Source organism: Geotrypetes seraphini, chromosome 4 (genome assembly GCF_902459505.1).
Source record: "Geotrypetes seraphini chromosome 4, aGeoSer1.1, whole genome shotgun sequence".
In the NCBI taxonomy this organism is placed as follows: domain Eukaryota; kingdom Metazoa; phylum Chordata; class Amphibia; order Gymnophiona; family Dermophiidae; genus Geotrypetes; species Geotrypetes seraphini.
In genome coordinates, this window is record NC_047087.1 from 176,656,596 (window position 1) to 176,674,744 (window position 18,149).

The 18,149-nt window shown below is 45.4% G+C and overlaps 1 protein-coding gene across 13 annotated transcripts in view; it reads left to right on the top strand.

The window, feature by feature from the left end:
• The window catches only part of CNOT1 (CCR4-NOT transcription complex subunit 1), a 1,050,915-nt gene that overhangs the window by 465,931 nt on the left and 566,835 nt on the right, over nt 1-18,149 (top strand). For all 13 annotated transcript variants that reach the window (XM_033940598.1, XM_033940586.1, XM_033940591.1 and 10 more), the window contains one exon: nt 8,314-8,438. In XM_033940598.1, the coding sequence (XP_033796489.1) occupies nt 8,314-8,438 (125 nt within the window). The remainder of the gene's footprint in view (nt 1-8,313; nt 8,439-18,149) is intronic.

Below are 18,149 nucleotides of genomic sequence, written 5' to 3' on the forward strand. Positions count from 1 at the left end.
TGATCTTGCACAATCTTTAATATTTTCTCTTGCTCATTAGTGAGACGTCTGAGCCTGCATTTCATCCACCAGCTTTTTGAAGTTGGATGAATATTGCGTGAGGGCCAGGAAATCCTGGAGATGTTCATCTGTCATGTTCAAACTTTGTGTACTCTTTGTCATTTTCAGATGGGAAAACGCAGATTTACACAAATAAGTTGAACCGAAACAGGAGTGTACAGCTTCACTGCATCTTTTCAAGTTGGGAAATTTGTCTCTAGGCACTAGCTTCCAAAACGATTCTTGCTCAGCACAGGTCTTGAAAAAAAAAAATGTCATTTTTAAGGGTTAATATTTCATTTTCAAGAGATGGCTTGTTCAATGAGTAATTTTTACTGATAGCAGCTGCAGTTTCTTTAATGTCCACATCTGCTTTGAATAGGTATGACAAGTACTCCACAACTGTTCCAATTTTTTGGAAGTCACAGAATCAATTTTCGAATTTCTGGATAACGGAACAGATTTCTGTCACATATTTCTCGTTCTGAAAAATAAAATTTGGATATTGTCCCAGATGGTTCTGTGTATTAGGAAAATGATTAAAAGTGTTGTTTGCAAGGTCAGTCATCATTAGCTCAAATTTGCTCTTGTAGGATGAAACTGTACTCATCTCGCCAAAGCATTTGTTTTTACCTTGTAGCTCAAGGTTCATATTACTTAGTTCACCTGTAAAGTCAGCGAGAGAAGCCAGATCACATAACCACTCCTCATCTTCCAACTCTGCTTGGTCATTTCCCCTCTCCTTCAAAAAACTTCTTATTTCATTCAGCAAATCATGAAATCTTTGCAGAAATTTGTGCCTAAGTAGCCAGCTTACATCTATGTGCAAAATGATTTCTGGTGCCCCTTCATGAAGAGTAAGATTGAAAAGCCATCTTTGAAAGAAGGATTGGATAAATTCCTGAAGGATACGGGAATTGAGGGATACAGATAAAGGTAGAGATAGGTTATGAAAGGGTATAGATAGAATGGATAAAGGGGATCCAAGGGTGTAGACAAGGATCATCTTACAGGTCATGGACCTGATGGGCCGCCGCGGGAGCGGACTGCTGGGCGCGATGGACCATTCGGTCTGACCCAGCGGAGGCAACTTCTTATGTTCTTAAGTGATCTTCCACGAACTGAATTTACAATTTTGAAAATGATGTCCATGACAGTGTTTGTATCGAGTGTTTGTATCGAGTCTCTTGCTTGCCAAATTTTGCTGGTGAATGATGCAGTGGTAAGAAAGGAAATCTGGGAAGTCATCATGCTGTCTATAGAGGGCTATGAAACCCTTAACCACACGTGTCATTGCTCTTGCTCCATCAGTAGTGATGGAAACAAGTCTATGCAATGGAAGATTACACTTTGTCACAAAAGAATGGAAAGAACTGAATATTTCCTGACCAGTAGTTCTCCCTTTTAAAGAAATCCTTCCAAGTAGTTCTTCCTTAACATTGAAGTCTTCAAAAACCATCTGGATAAAGACTAGTAACTGGGCTATGTCTCTTATGTCTTTAGATTCATCCAGTTGGAGTGAGAAAGTAACACAATGTGAAACATCCTCCAACAATTGTTTAGTTGTGCCTCCACACATCTTTTCTATTCGCCGCACGACGACGTTTCTTGACAATTGTACATTTTGAATAGCAGCTATGATCTTTCTTATTTTTAAATCCTTCAAAAAGATTGTCTGCTGCTTCAAGAAAACAATCTTTTACAAATTCCCCTTCAGTGTAAGGTTTGTATTTCTTTGCGATCAGGTTGCTGACCTTGAAGGATGCTATGGTTGCATTGATCAAATGTGACCTTGGCTTTGCCATCAACTGTTGCTGAGTAGCCAATTTCAATTTAAGTTCTTTGAGCTTCAGTTTACGAATTTCATTTTTGGGTGGAAAATCAGCATCAAACTTATTGCTATGCAGAGCCTTATAATGACGTTCCAGATTACCCTTTTTGGGCAAGGATACTGGGGCGTTACAAATTAGACAACAACACTTGTCTTTCACCATGATGAAGTAGTAGTCCATTTTCCATTCATCATGAAAGTGGTAGGTTTTGCTCTTCTTCTTAACACTCATTTTCGTTATACTGGTGACTGGATGTAAGAAGGCTAAATCTGCTAAGTTAGTATAAACACTGGCTGAATCTGGTCCACAACTGTCACTGTCCCAAAGTATTAAAGATCAACAGGAGCTGAAGACCTCTTAATGATGTGCAATACAACGACTGGAGATGCCAAAACCATACATGCAGTTCTAAAAGTAAAAATAAGCAGTTCTAAAAGTAAAAATAAGAATTCATCATACTGGCACCAATAATCAAATACCACTAAACAATTATCAAAAAAACTAAAACACCTGTCCAGCAAACCAGATAAAATCAAATACCACCAAACAAGTTCAAATACCACCACACATGATTTAATAAATTCTGTGCACAGTGTAGAATAAAAGCAAAGGCAAAGCAAAATAAATTTGCAGTGTAGAATCAATGCAAAGGCTAGGCAAATTAAAATTGCAAAGGCAAGCAAAAGTTACAATGGTTTGAACCAATTCGAAGGCAAGGCATAGGCAAGTTAGAACAAAATTGGAAAAGCCCACCAAAATCACCAAATTCTTGACACGTTGCCCGAAAACGTTTAATGAAAGCGAACTATGAAGCAACCAAAGACCAGCACACTGCACAACTAATATGGTAAGTGTATTCAGGTAAAGCCCAGGCGAATGGATATCGCCCAGTATATAACACACTTCTAAGGGGTGTTGGGGCAGGGGTAGGAATGGGTGATTCTGTGAGACTAGAGTGTGACGCTGGGCCTGTAAAAAAGGGGTACAAACAATGACTAAATACAGAAGGGAGGATGGAGAAAAATACAATTTAAAAAAAAAAAAAAAGGTCCGTACTAACGGGCGATCGAGCGTAGTCTGAAAATGTTGTTAAGCCATTAGCTAATTTTGTCCAATTTTTGATTCATTTCTTGGATTTCTCCTGAATCAAGATTTTGAACGGGATGTGTGAGTTGCATGTCATCAGCATATGCGAAGACTGTGATTGAGCCAGTGTTAATAATGGGGATAGAAATGGATTGAATAGGTTCAGTGAAAATATCGAACTTGTGGAACTGCAAAGTTGTTGGTGTATGGTTTTGAGGCAGAGTTTTCAAGACTAACTTGATAGGAGCATTCTGAAGAGTATGACTTAAACCAATCTAGGACTGTTCCAGAGATACCTGTGATTTGAAGTCTATTTAGCAATAGATAGTGGTCAACAGTATTGAATGCTGCTGTCAGATCTAGAGAGACTAAAATATTTTCTATTATCTAAGTAGTATCTGATCAAAGTAGTGAGACCTAACAATGAAAGTTCAGTGGAATAATGATGTCTGAAACCGGTTTGGTTCGGATGCAAGATGTTTATGTTTTTGAGGATTAGTTCCCCCCGGATTTTGTTAATATTCTTTATCAGACATACTTGGCTAAAAAATCTGCCTCTTTCCCTTCTTCTGGCCTCCGTACCGGTCACAGGGTCCCCTGCTCCTGTTGACCAGGTTCTTTGCTCTTTCCTCCCCTCGGAGGTGCCAGCAAGTAAGCTGGTAGTGCCCACAGTTGCGCCAGATTTCCATACCTCTGCTTCTGTAGGGGGGCACCCCAGTGGCCGCAGATCTGGCGGATCTACAGGATCTGGATCAGTGCAGATCCCCTGTTTTGGGGGAGGATGTCACTGTGCGTAATTTTTCAAGCATGCACTATCTTGTGGATTTAATCTCTCCAGGATTTAAAGCTGCAGTCTGAGCAGCCTGTCACTGAATAATGTTCCCTCATGAGTTACCAGCGGCCACAATCCGCCTCTTTTCCTGATCATCCTGACCTTGTTTGGATTCTTACAGACATCTGAAAGACCCCCGAGGATCCCTTGAAAAGTGCTCATGCAATGGCTAAACTAAACTTTACGCTTATAGACCGCATCTTATCTATAAGAATAGAGTTCGACACGGTTTACAATAAAATTAATAAAGCATAAAGGAAAGAAAAAAAATATACAGTGAAATTCGTAGAGAATAGAGATAAGAGGTTTTGCAGTTTTGAAAATAACCAAGTTTTCAGATGTTTACGAAATATTTGAAAAGAGCCCAAGTCCCGCAACTGTAAAGGGAAATTATTCCATAGATCAGTTATTTTGAAACACAAAGATTTCCCCAATTTACCAATGAAGGTGAAGTCTCTCAGTGAGGGGGAAATACAATTTTGAGTTTTTTTGTATAGTTTTGTTGTGCCAGATCTTTTAGAATTCCATGACAAAGGGAATAGTGAAGGAAAAATGCCATACAAGATCTTAAATGTTAAACAGGCATATTTGAAGTGTACCCTAGAAATTATTGGAAACCAATGAAGTTTTAACAAAAGCGGAGATACATGCTCAAATTTACTTTTAATGAAAATTAACCTGACTGCAGTATTTTTGATCAACTGAAGTCTTTTTTTTGTCAGACTTAGGTAAATTTGCTTTATCCTATTACGGATGCCTTTAACAAGTGCTTTGCTTCCCCGAAGGTGGATTCCTCGGTGATGTAGGTTACCAAATGCACTTCCCCCAGTGACGGGGAAGTGGTCCTGAAGGATGTTCAGGACCGACTTGTGGATTTTGTCCTTAAGTGTCTGTCTGATTCAGCAGCCACTGGTGTTAGAGTGCCATTGGCCTCTTTCTTCATGGCCCAGGCATTCCATTCCAATCTGTGCCATAATCCTGATACTGTGGTTCTTCATGACTTGATTTTATAATCTCAGGAGTGGATTATATGACTGATGCCTTGTATGACATCTTGAAAGTCTTTGCTAAGCTTTCCGCCAATTCCATTTTGGCTTGCAGAATGCTCTGGATCCGGCAGTGGTCCAACGATGCATCTTCTAAAGCATACTGAGCCTGTTGCCCTTTAAGGGATAGCTGCAGTTCTGCCAGGGTCTGGATGAACTTATGGCCAGTATGCAGGATCGCAGGCCCAAGTCGCTGCCTGTGAGTAGATCTATCCCTTCCAGGGATTCAGGGTGTCCAAATTTTCCATCCTTTCAGGTGCTCTTGTCCATACTCGGGCCCTTCCATGGGCCAGCAGTCCTCTTCATCTGCCAGACACTGTTTTGGTGGTTCTTGACGTCAGGCGGTTCAGGTGCAGGCCACAGTACACAGATTACTTAATATTGTGGCCGTAGTACCCATTCCAGAGCAAGATTTGGGCTCTGGGAGATATTCATTATACTTCATTGTTCCAAAGAAAGACTCTGACGATTGGAGAACGATTCTGTACTTCAAGGCGGTCAGTGGCACTGAAAATACCTTCTGCATGGAGACAGTGCACTCGGAGAAAGCTTTGGTGGCACTGGGGGAGTTCCTAGGCTCCCTGGATTTGACGAAGGCATATCTTCACATTGCCATTTTTCCTGACCACAGGAAGTATCTGAGGTTACACGTCTTGGGGCAACATTTCTAGTTGGTGACAGCACCTAGGACCTTCACCAAGGTGATGGTGGTGACGGCAGTTTATCTTCACTCCCTGTGTGTTCTGGTTCACCGTATCTGGACGACTGATCAGAGCTCCCTCGGAGTCCAAGGGGTGTCAGGTTGTTTAGAATTGGCTGGCCTGGACCTTCTCTCTGACATCAGAATTGACTTCGGGGGTAAGGCTTCTAGGCCGGCGGTGTGCAATTGCTGCACCCACCTGGCCTTTCCCTTCCTCTACTTGCAGCGGTAGCGAGCAACCATTAGCAGTGGGCGAGGGACGGGTGGTGGTCTAAATAAGGTAACATATGGGGAGGGGGGTATTTGCGCCAGAGGATGCACCCTTTTTTCAACCCACTTTTTGGGGTGGAAAAAGTATCTTATGGAGCAAAAAATACAGTAACTACAGGTGGCAGTAGGGCTCCCAGTGAAGTAGAGGAGAGTCACAGAAAAAATCCAGAGTGGATTCTTTCTGCAGATGGCTTGTGGCCATTGGGGAGATAACCCACATATCTACAATGACTCACCTATCTACTGAAAAAGATATTATCAAGGTAAGGACATATAATGTCTATAATATGTCTATTATTTACCTTTTGTTTATACCCCATTCTGTCTAAAATGCTTGATTGCATATTGCGTTTACATTGTAAGTAGCATATTATGCCATGTTATGAACTGTTAGACAGTTACAGCAGTAAAAATATTCAATTACCTGTGTATGACGTATTTCTGTATACCTGCCTTGGATGAATTTCTTTAAAAAGGTAGTAAATAAGTCCTAACAAATAAAATGTCCATTAAAAATAAATCTTTAAAAATGAAAGTAGTTTGAAGTCATTTTCAACAAGGGTTTATTTATCCTTGTATTCTTTTTTTGTAATACATGAATTGAATTTGTCATCAAGCCTCATCTCTAAATATTAGCTCCTGTACTCTCCCTGTACTTTCTTGTATGGTTAATCACTTGCTAATTTTCAGAAACTGCAAATTATCAAAAAGGTTTGGCAAAACATATTCCTACAATATCTGTTTATTTATTCATGAACCTTTAACAAGGCAGGTATGATTGCATCACATGACCTTGACATCTGTTCACTTTGGTTGTAAAACAAGTGTTAGGATATATAAACCAAGTGTTTCTCAGCATTGGTAAATAAAATAACCACATCATAATTCAGTTTTCTAGTGGAGGCTGCAAGTTTAAAATGTCAAAATATAATAGTGCTTTAAAATGTTATACTATGTTGAAATAAAACATTACATGTGTATTATATTGTAAATAAGATGGCATTAGATGAAAACATTTTCAAGTCAATATTCAGCAGTGATGGTAAATGAGTTTTGTTTTATAAAATGCCTTCTCTGACCCAAGCGTGAACCATGGTGGGTGGCCAACAGTAGTGGGACAGAGCACTTCAGAAAGTAAGCAATAGCAGTGCTATTGCTTGTTATCTAACTCTTAACATTGGCAGAATGAATTATTATTTTGATTTGTCTGGGTAACTGCTCTTAAGGGTACTTAAAGACTTCTCTGAAAATGTAATTTTAAGGATGTTAATTTTTCTGAAGTTGGTAATGCTGACTTTTGCAGTGTCTGATAAAAGTCTTCAAAGCAGCTAATCGTTCAGCTTTGTGTGTTTATCTCATATATGAGCTATCTGTAAGATTGGTGTATATATTTTTTCCTTGAACTCATTTAAAAATAGTGTTGTCAACTCTATAGGCCATAAAATGACTCCAGAAAGTGGGATTTTCTCTATAATATAGCTAGGGAACAGAAAAAGAATCTCGTAGTTTCCAGTGCAACCGAAAGTGCAGTGGATCATAGCTTACCATTAATTTCCTTACTGATATAGATGAAGCATCCAGTGGATAGTTTTTCATAGGATGTATGTTCTTGCGTGAAAGTTGTCTGCACGTTTTAATGTTCAGGTATGTTCTATCTTTCATCTGTCCCTGCAAAATAACATCCACATTTGCATCTTAGTTAATTGCTAAAAGCTTGATTTCATGTGCAAGTCTGAATGTGACACCTGATACTTCAGTGGTCCTCAGATGATGTGCCCCATGCCCTTTTTTTTTCTCCCAGGGAAAGCAGATAGTTTTGGAGAGTGATATCTGGCATACTTCAAAGAGGAGTTTATTTTTCACAATTATAACTCACGTACAATATGAACTTAGTAAAACAAAAACAAGAACAGCACAAATTCATTTTACAGCTTAACATATCTTTTGCATAGATTCTTTCAGGCGTGATTGCCTTGCAGTTTTCCCAGCTACAGTCATGTCTGTAAACTGAACTCTGATTTTTCTGATCCACAGCAAATTTTATTTATTTTGTACATTATACTACTTTACATCAAACTGTGCAGCTGATGTAATGAACAGAATCCACATAAAAGCACTGTGCATCAAGTTGGTAAAATTGGTTTTCCATTTTAAGGCCTTGAATCAGGCAAAAAAATTAAATAATAATTATATATACATGTAAGTGATACTTTATTTCTCTGGCTGTTCTCCCTGTGTTTCTTTTGCTCAGCATATCTGGTCAATTTTGTCCATAGCTATACAAGAATACATTTTATATTCTGTCCTATCACACAGTCCAATATTTCAGACAAGCACTTTGCTGGAAGTTTCAGAATTGTTTACTCTTATGTTGCTGCTTTGTTTTTCTATTAATGCTTTGTCTGTGCTGCACATCTAAATTAAGCGTTTTTGAAATTTGTTTCAATTTTTTGTGCATGATAATATCGAAGACCTTTACAAGGCACATTTGTATTTTGTCCCTTTCAGCGGACTTGTCTCAGGTGTGGCCAGAGGCAAACCAACACTTCAGCAAAGAAATAGATGATGAAGCAAACAGCTATTTCCAGCGTATATACAACCACCCTCCTCATCCGACTATGTCAGTAGATGAGGTGAGTGTTCACTGTTAAAATTGAGGACTGGGTAAAGAGCAGAATTAGATTCATTTATTTGAAGTACACATCAATTTCCAAAAAGTAAGGTTTGTGTGTCTTCTTCTAGAAAGAGAACTCGCTTTTAATGGACTACTGTATATATAAACTGAGAATTATTGATAATAAAATTTGCATCTGTTTATATATGAACCTCCTCCCTCTTCTATAATGTCCAGGATTCCTCCCTTCCCCTTTCCTCCCTATCCCAGGTCAACCACTAGGATTGCTTGTGTGGGACCTTCAGTATCTGCACATGCTTAAGACCTGTCAGCTCCCACATCCTCCAAAACAACTCATGTACAGTATGCTCACAAGATTTTTTAATTCCCTATTCCTGATTGACTTAATTTTGTCATTCTAATAATTTATTTTCCAGTGCAATAGGTGAGACATTCTAGACAAGTGGATTATGTTCAATGGCCATATGCAGAAGGAATCCACTCCGGATTTTTTCTTTGACTCTGCTCTACTTCACTGTGCTTTCTATTTCCACCTGTAGTTTTTCTCTTCCGCACGTATACCAGTAGGAGTGTGCTGCTTTTGCTCCTTTTTATTACTTTATTCGGTGTATTTTGTCCTTTTTTCAGGTTTTATTTGTGCTTGGAGCTATTCTTCAGTTCTGCCTGCATGGAGATCACACAGACTTCGGTCTGCAACTGAAAGGCCAATTCCTGTTGCTCTCTGTCAGCCAGCCTGCATCTGCTTCAAAGGAACTTGGGGCCATCCCTGCTTTTTCTCCTTTTGCTGAATAAAGGTTAGAGCACAGGTAGTTAGGCATACCTTGGAGATTCTGCAGTGTCTTCAGGGTACCAGAGAAAGAAGGCGATTTGGCCTATTGAACCAATTTTTCAATTTGATTTTCCTGCTCAATTGGGTGTTTTTTTTCAAACATCCTAGTGGGTTTATTTTATAGCCTCTTCAATTGAACCAATTTTTCAATTTGATTTTCCTGCTCAATTGGGTGTTTTTTTTCAAACATCCTAGTGGGTTTATTTTATAGCCTCTTCACCCCCTTTGCCCTTTCCTAACCACACTGGTACTGTGGTGTAAACAAAATAAACAAAAAATAATTTTCCTCTCTGTTAAATCCTAGCTCACGTTTGCGGTCTAACACCAACTCTGGCAGGATACACATTTCAAATCTGACATATTGTAATCACAAAGCAGAAAATAAATATTTTTTCTACCTTTTGTTGTCTGGTCATTATTCAAATCAAATTGGTTTCAGGCTCTAGTTGCCTTCTGATAACTCGCTTGCCAGGGATTCTTTATTTCTTCTTTCTCTGTGCTAACCATCCATCTCTGTCCTCCTCTTCTGTTTCCCTTCCCTCCCCTGGAGGTCTGGCATCTTTCCTTTTTTTCATCTCCATCCCCGCAGCTGCAGCGATGGACCCTACCATCCCCAGATCCACCGAATGGCAGATGGAAATCCAAAGGGCTCAGCTTGCGCCTCCAGCTCTCAGTGGCGCCCCGCTTGTGCTCCCTCCTGCCCTCATTTAAGTGACAGCTGATGTTGCACCCTCCCTCTCACCCTGAAAACCGCTCGGACTCCTCCACCCCCATCTCTGCCCATGCCTTCCCAACTGACCCTCCCCCTTCACCCCCTAAAGCAGGAGCAGCAGTGGACAGCCAGCAAGAGGCAGCGCTGCTGCTCCTGCTTTAAGAGACGGGGGAGGAGGGTTGGTCATCGAATCGGCCAGGCCAATTTTTTTTTCAGAACAAATAGATTCAAATTGATTCACTCGATTCGAATATGTGAATCAATTTGAATCGGAAATCGGGCAGTACTGGAAATCGGGCAGTACTAGTCTTTACTTCCCATTTTGTGTAGTGGTTCTCTGTGCTTGGGTACTAACTACTGATGGAACTAGAGAGCAGTGAAGTACAGCAAAATCAAATAAAAAATCCAGATTGGATTCCTTCTGCATATGGCATGCGGCCATTGGGACACATCCCACTTTTCTAGAATATCTCGCCTATCTACTGGAAAAGAGTTTACCAGGGTAAGTACATAATCTTTTTATTTTCCTTGTCAGTTCAATTGGGAAAACTGTTTCTTGTACAATAACCTCTGGAATCTACACCATAGGGTTGTTTTACCTTTCTAGCTTTCAACTGTAAGGAACTTAAAACCAATTTCTGACCCCTCCTCCTGTCCTCATATCCTGTGACACTTCCCTGGAATTCCAGTTTAATTTCCTACAGCCTAAGCTGTAAGGGCTTATCTTTTCTGCTCGTGATTTTTTAATTTTTCTGAGTCTAGTATTTAATTGATGGGTCCCGCTGCTCTTGGGTTCACTGGCATCTCACCTGGATGTTGGCCGCTTCTTGGGGGTGGGGGGGGGGGGGCGGAGAGGCTGAGGCCTCCCTTGTGACTGCCTTGTCCAATGTGGAATTTGAACTTGGTTCTCCATTTGTTTGCTCGTCCGCCTTATGAACCTCTGGATTGGATCGCTGAAAGATCTTACCATCAAGACCATTTTCCTCATTATCCCAGGACAAGCAGGCAGGTATTCTCACTAGTGGGTGATGTCATCCGACAGAGCCCCGATAAGGACATCTTGCAAGCATGTCTTGCTTGAAGAAACTCAGAAGTTTCGAGATGCCCGCACCGCGCATGCGCCAGTGCCTTCCCGCCCGATGTACCGGGCGTGTCTCCTCAGTTCTTTTCTTTCCGCGGAGCTGAGAAGTTTCACTTCAATCTGCGCTGACTGAATTTCAGTAAATTTGCCTTCTTTGTACCGCGTTTTTTGTTTATTTGATTTATTTCAACTTTACTTTATATTTTCTTTTAAAAAATAAAAAAAAAAAAGTTAAAATTATTTCTTCCGGCGGTTCGGCCGGGCCGGCCTCGTGGCTTAGGCCTAGCGCCTTCGACCTTGCGGCGACGATTTTCCGGCCTATGTCCCGGCCAATCACCGGTTTTAAAAAGTGCAGCAAGTGCCAGCGTGCGATTTCGTTGACGGACCCGCATCGACGCTGTCTTCAGTGTCTTGGTCCAGAACACGTTCCGAAATCGTGCCGGCCTTGTTCCATGCTTACTGCGCACTCGTTTAAACGGCGCTGCTTGCTCTGGGAGTCGATGTTTAAGATGGAGACTGCCAAGGAGCCGTCTGCTTCCACTTCTGCTGATGTTTCGCCGGTCCGTGCGAAACCTGCATCGACGACTCCTGCATCTGGCATTGTGAAGCCGGCATCGTTCACACCGACTTCAGCCTCGAGTTCGACACCGGTGCCTGTCCCCGTCTCCTCGGCTCAGGTACCGCCTTCCACTGTCCCTCCGGTGGTCATCAAAGTGCCTAAAGCTAGTAAGCAGAAGCACTTGGCCGCAAAAGAGCGCGAAGACCGTGCTGGAGGACCCCCTTTCGGTGCGGATCCCTCCATATCGGCTTCGCTGCGATCCCTGCTGGAAGCTCAGTTTGTCGAGCTTATGCAGTCTATGGGACCCCGGCTTATCGCCTCCATTCAGGGTGACCTCCCGGTCCCGGGGGGCGGACCGCCCCCTCCCCCTCCTCCTCATCGTTCGATCTCTCTTCTCGACGAGGAGGATCGGCGGAGGGCGGCGGGAGCCTCGAGGCGGGCTTCCTTTAGTGATATGCCGCCTTTGGAGCCCATCACGCCTCCTCGACATCAGAGTACTATGTCAGCCCCTGATAATCGGAGTCCTGGGCATACCGCATCGCAGGAAGAGTTCTTCCGCACTCCATACCAGGCCTGGGTGGCATCGCGTGAGTCCGCATCCTTGCCACCTCTACGATCCACTGCATCTAGTCCCATCCATTCCTTGGAGGCTTCGGGGGACCGTGCGATGCATAGAAGGTCTCGTTCCCCATCCCGACACCGGGAGGGGCATTGATCTCGACACTCATCTCGACACTCCTCGCGTCATTCGGAGGTGTCTCCGCAAAAGAAGATGCAGCGTATGGGATACTCCTCGTCGGATTTATCCCCGCCTGAGGGACCGGAGTATGAGGAACCATCTACCTCCTATTCCCCTTGCCGCTCCCAGCTCTCTCTGGACTCGGAGGCTTCCACTTCTTCTAGTCCGTCTCGCCGGCCGGCGCTGGCGGACCAACTGTCCTTTTCTTCCTTCCTCCGACAAATGGCGGATGTCTTGGATGTAACTTTGGACACTGGTTCTCGATATTCCAAGGAGTATCTTGACACCATGCATTTGCCTCACCCTCCGGCGGAGACGCTCCGGCTTCCTCTGCATAAACTGCTTGACCAGACTTTCTTTTTTTTTTTTTTTTTTTAAACATATGTTTATTGACAGCGAGAGAGTACACCGCCCAGCAGGGCGCAACAGCAATCATTTGAAGAGACAAATAACAGTCCAACACTCAGAACAGGCAACAACAAAAGCAATACGTCCCCCAGGGTACCCCCCCATGCATGTGATAGACAAAAACAGAGCAAGACAAAAAGAGCATTTGAGGGTATAAGCTGAGAGGAACATTCGAGAAGGAAGGTCACCCGTCTGGAGCAGTGATCTCCCGCCTTTTTTCCATGAGAAGAACCCCCAAAAAACCCACGCAACACTCAAATCATCAAGCGCACTCATCATCATCCCTTCATACAGACCATTCACTCATATCCCAGGAAGCTCCCTCCCCCCCTCCCCTCCCCCCCATCCCAGGGCACTAAAGTATAGAAAGGAAAAGCAAAAGAAAAAGAGAGAGAAAAAGACGGCTATAAAGAGTCAGTTAAAGGAGGCAAAACCCCAAGGGCCGGCCAAGAAACGGAAAATCAGTTCCCTGCTAAGATAGCCCCTGGTCCCCCTCTCGTGCGGTCGACGGCACCAGGTCCTGCAGTCTCGCCCATAATCCAGCGTAATGTTGCTTAAGCACGCTCGTTGTTCTCGCTTGGGATCGAATTTCAAACAGAGCTACCTCTCGAAGCCGGCCCCTCCAGTGCGGCAGCGGAGGGGGCTCCTCAGACATCCAGTATGTCAAGATCATTTTCTTTACTACTAAAATAGCATTATAGAGAAACCTGCATTGGGGTGTGGTGAATCCCTGGTCCTGGAGGGAGGTCTGCAGACCCAGGAGTATGAACCCATAGTCCCATTCCACAGTGCGCTGCACCACCCGTTCCAACAAGGGGAGGGCTTCCCTCCACACATCCAGCCGTGGGCACTCCAAAAAGGAATGTATATATGTTCCGGCGCTGCTCTTACATTTAATACAAAGACCGCTCTCCCATATTCCCATTCGCGCACCCCTCTGTGCCGTAAAGTATGCCCTATGAAGGATCTTATACTGGAGTTCCTGGAAGTCTGCTGATTTAGAGTAAGAATATAGTGTTGTAAAGCAGGCAGTAAACTGTGATTCAGAAATATCCTGCCCCAGGTCTCGTTCCCAGGATGTACGCACCGGTGTAAGTACCGACGTGACAAGAGACAACTTAAGGATGCGATACCAGCGCGCCAGGGAATTTAGCGCGGGCTGGGTGGCCGAGAACAAGATATCCAGAGGGCCCCTGACCCAGGCCCCCGCCACTCCCCTACGTTCCGTCTCCCAGTAGTGACGAACCTGAAAGTAAGAAAACATATAGCTCGAGGGGAGGCCCCACGCGTCCCGGACCTGCTGGAAGGAGGGAAATCCAGACGGAGACAGGTCAATTACGTGTTCCATCAGCCTACAACCCCGGGCCGACCAATGCTGAAATACAGATCTTCCCCTGCCCGGTGGGAACCTGGGGTTGCCCTCCAGGCACACAAAAGGGGATATGTCCGGTGGTAGTTGCTGTCGTCGCCTCCACCAACGCCATGCCAGTCTGAACGGGCGCAGAAAACGAGAACAAACCGTATAGCGCCTCCCAGGATCGTCATGTCGATGTATGAGGTTCATAAATTGAAAGGGGGCACTCCAGCTCGCCAACCATCCTCGAGGGGAGTAGCGGGGGCATTCACTATAGCCCTCGTGAATCCAACGGAGGAGAGAGGCAACATTATAAAGCCGAATATCCGGGACATTAAGTCCCCCCAGTGATTTATCCAAAACAAGCTTGGACATCGCTATCCGAGGAGTGCGAGACCTCCAAACAAATCGAGAGATAGTAGATTTAAAGACAAGTTCGTCCCTCCTGGTGAGCCAAAGTGGCATGGCCTGCAAGGGATACAAGAGTTTCGGTACCAGACTCATTTTCACTAAGGCCACCCGACCCAGAATCCCCAGCGGCAGGTCCTGCCAAGCTTGGCACAGTTTTGCGATGGCCTCAAGGGGCCGGCGGATATTCGCGTTGTAAAGCGTGGGAAGATCAGTGCTGAGGTATATGCCGAGGTATCTCATTGGTTTAGTCGTGGGTGCGATAGGCAACACCGCGTGCCAGGTCTCCGCCCGGCCCCCAGCCAGTAGCAGAAGTTCCGATTTATTACAATTTACTTGTAATCCCGACAGTGCTCCAAAGGCTCGAATCACCTCCAGAGCCCTGGGCAAATGCACAGAAACATGGTCCAAATAGAGTAAGATGTCATCAGCAAACAGGCTGATTTTGCATTCCTGTCCCCGTACCGCAACTCCCTGAATTGTCACATCCTGCCGGATTTTCGCCGCAAGGGGTTCGATAGCCAGTAGGAAAAGGAGCGGTGAGAGCGGGCATCCCTGTCTAGTTCCTCTCTGCAGACCGAAATCTTCCGTCAAACCCCCATTGATCATTAGGCGCGCCCTGGGGTTGTGATATAGGGCAGAAGCCCAGGCCAGAAAGGCACCCCGAAATCCGCCCCGACGTAAGACCCAAAAGAGATAATCCCAAGAGATGCTATCGAATGCTTTCTCCATGTCCAGTCCCGCCACCGCCTCTTGTCCCCCCCTGCCTACCCTGTCATGAATCGCTCCCAGGACCTTCATTAAGTTCATAGATGCGTATCGACCCGGCACAAACCCAACCTGATCTGGGTGAATGAGATCGGGAAGAAGACCATTCAAACGTCTCGCCAAAGTCGCAGCCAGAAGCTTAATATCCTGGTCTAGTAGGGAGATCGGGCGAAACGACCCCACCAGATCCGGGTCCTTGCCCGGCTTAGGGAGTAGAACTATATGAGCCATGTTATCCGGAAAGGAGCCCCCTGATGTTGCCACTTCATTATACATTGCACTCAAGGGCTTCGCCACCAGATCTTCTAGAATGCGGTAGTATTCGGGCCCAAACCCATCCGGGCCGGGCGCCTTTGCCAATTTAAGGGACCGAATGGTGACACGGAGTTCAGCCTCGGTAATCGGCAGGCTCAAAGATGCAGCCTGATCCTCCTCCAGGCGAGGAAGTGATAACCCCCTGAAAAAATCCTGAAGGGCCATCTCATCTAGAGGTCTCTTACCGTATAGAGTTTCATAGTACTTAACAAATTGTTCCGCAATTCGTCTCTCCCCTTCATGTCGAGTGCCCCCAGCATCGCGGATTGCCGTAATAATTTGACGTTTCTTATGAGGTCTCACTAAGTTCGCCAGTAGTCTCCCCGTCTTCCCTCCCCATCTATGCAGGTTATACCGTTGAAACGCAAGGGTCTGCTCCGCTCTTTGATGAAGTAGAGTCTCAATGCGGTCACGTATAGTCTTGTATTCCTGTCGCTCCTTATCCGAGAGAGAGGAGATGTGGGCCCTGCGAAAACCATGCAGCTGTCTCGTGAGTGAGAGAAGCTCAGCGCCCCGGGCCTTGCGTTTAGCCGCAGTGTAAGCAATCACATGCCCCCTCAGGACTGCCTTGGAAGCATACCAGTAAGATATTGGTCCAATATCCGGGGTGTCATTTGTAGCCTGGTAATCCGCCCAACGTGCCCGAAGATACGTCCGGAATTCCCTGTCGTGGTACAGGTGTAATGCCATTTTCCAAGAGGAGGCCTTCCTACCAGCTGCCAGTGTCAGGGTGAGATCCACAGTAGCATGGTCCGAGATCGTGGAATCCACTATCTCCGATCTAGTAGCCCTAGAGAACAGCCGTTGGTCTAGTAGTATATAATCCAGGCGGGCATATACCTTATGTACATGAGAGTAAAAAGTAAACTCCGAGTCATATGGGTGTAGTGTCCGCCATACATCCACCAGGCCTAAATGCTGCACCAGGAAGCCCACCCCCTTATTATCATGATCCCTCAGGCTGCTCCTGGGAGGTCTGCAATCCACCCCCGGGTCTGCAGTGATATTCATGTCCCCCCCCAGGACCACCTGATAATCCGGGTAAGCCGAAATGAGGGAGAGAACAGAGGAGAAAAATTTATGACAGTAAGAGTTGGGGGCATACAAATTACAGAGTAACAATTTTAAACCCCAAAATTCCCCCAGCACAAGTACATATCTCCCCTCCCGATCGGTCAATTGTTTATGCAAGGTAAAAGGTAGTCTCTTGTGCAACAGTATCGCCACCCCGCGTTTCCTGCCCCCGGAGGAGGAGGAATAAACATCCCCAACCCAATTTCTTCGTAACTTAGAGTGTTCGATCTGAGTGAGGTGGGTCTCTTGCAGGAACGCTACTTCCGCATTCAAATGTCGCAAGCTTGTAAGGATACGGGATCTCTTTACCGGGGACCTGATGCCATCGACATTAAAGGTTACAACTCTTAAATCAGCCATAACAGTGAGAGAGTAGCTCTATGCAGCACAGCAATCCAGAAGGAAACACCCCTCCCAAAGAGTGTGAACTCATCCATTCTCCACCAGCCAAATACGCATTCGTCCAATACAAAAAGAATAAGTGGGCCCAGGCGAAGCCTCCCAGCTAAGCCTCGCTGTCCCTGATATCTCTGTGCCCTCCAGGTCCTCCCCCCAAACCCCCACCCTACCCCCCTGCTCACTCATCCCATACACAACCACACGCTCCCATTCACTCCCCCCCCCTGAACTCTCCCTCCACCCCCCCCCCCCCTTTCTAGCCCCCCAGGCTGATCCCATCCCATCAGCATACAAACCCATACAGTTCCCCCAACCTGCCCGGAGCCCTCCCCCCCCACCCACTGAACAATACCCCTAACATATAGTCCCCGCAGTTAATGCAAAAACAGGAAGTTAAACACAAACAGTGAACAGTGAATAGGTGATACCAAGAAGTCCAAGAAAGTGCTCCAGAGCTGCCGCATGCCGCTTCGAAAGGGATCCCCTCCAGCCAGGGCGGCCCGCTCCAAGATCAAAGAGAGTCATTCAGGGAATAGTGTAGCCGGCGGAAATACAGGAGTCCACTGGAACGACGTAAGCACCGCAGCCCCTCAATGCCAAGCGCGTATCACTCAGGTCACTCCAGCCGCTCGGGTTCAGGAATCATATCCAAGTCGAGGAAGGAAGCCCCACCACCGCAATAGCGGCTTGGTCCCACGGTTCCGCTGAACGCACAGAGGATGGATTCAAAAGGCCTCCAACACAGCTCCCAGGAGTACTGAGCCGCATCTGCAGGTGAGCCGCAAAGCAGCCGCCTCCGGTTTAGGGTAACATTAGGCGGGTAAGGTTGCCAGGAACGCCCTGGCCTCATCTCCGCTGTTAAAGGTAAGAGTTTTGCCCTCATGCCAGACTCGGAGCTTCGCCGGATAGACCAGCGCGAATTTAACTCCTCTGTTGTGGAGGTCAGTGCAGGAGGGCGCCTTAAGCTTGCGTTGGGCCGCCACCCGCACAGAGTAATCATTGAATAGTAGCACTCGGGATCCTTTGTAATCCAAGGTGCCCGCCTTACGGAAGGCCCGGAGTA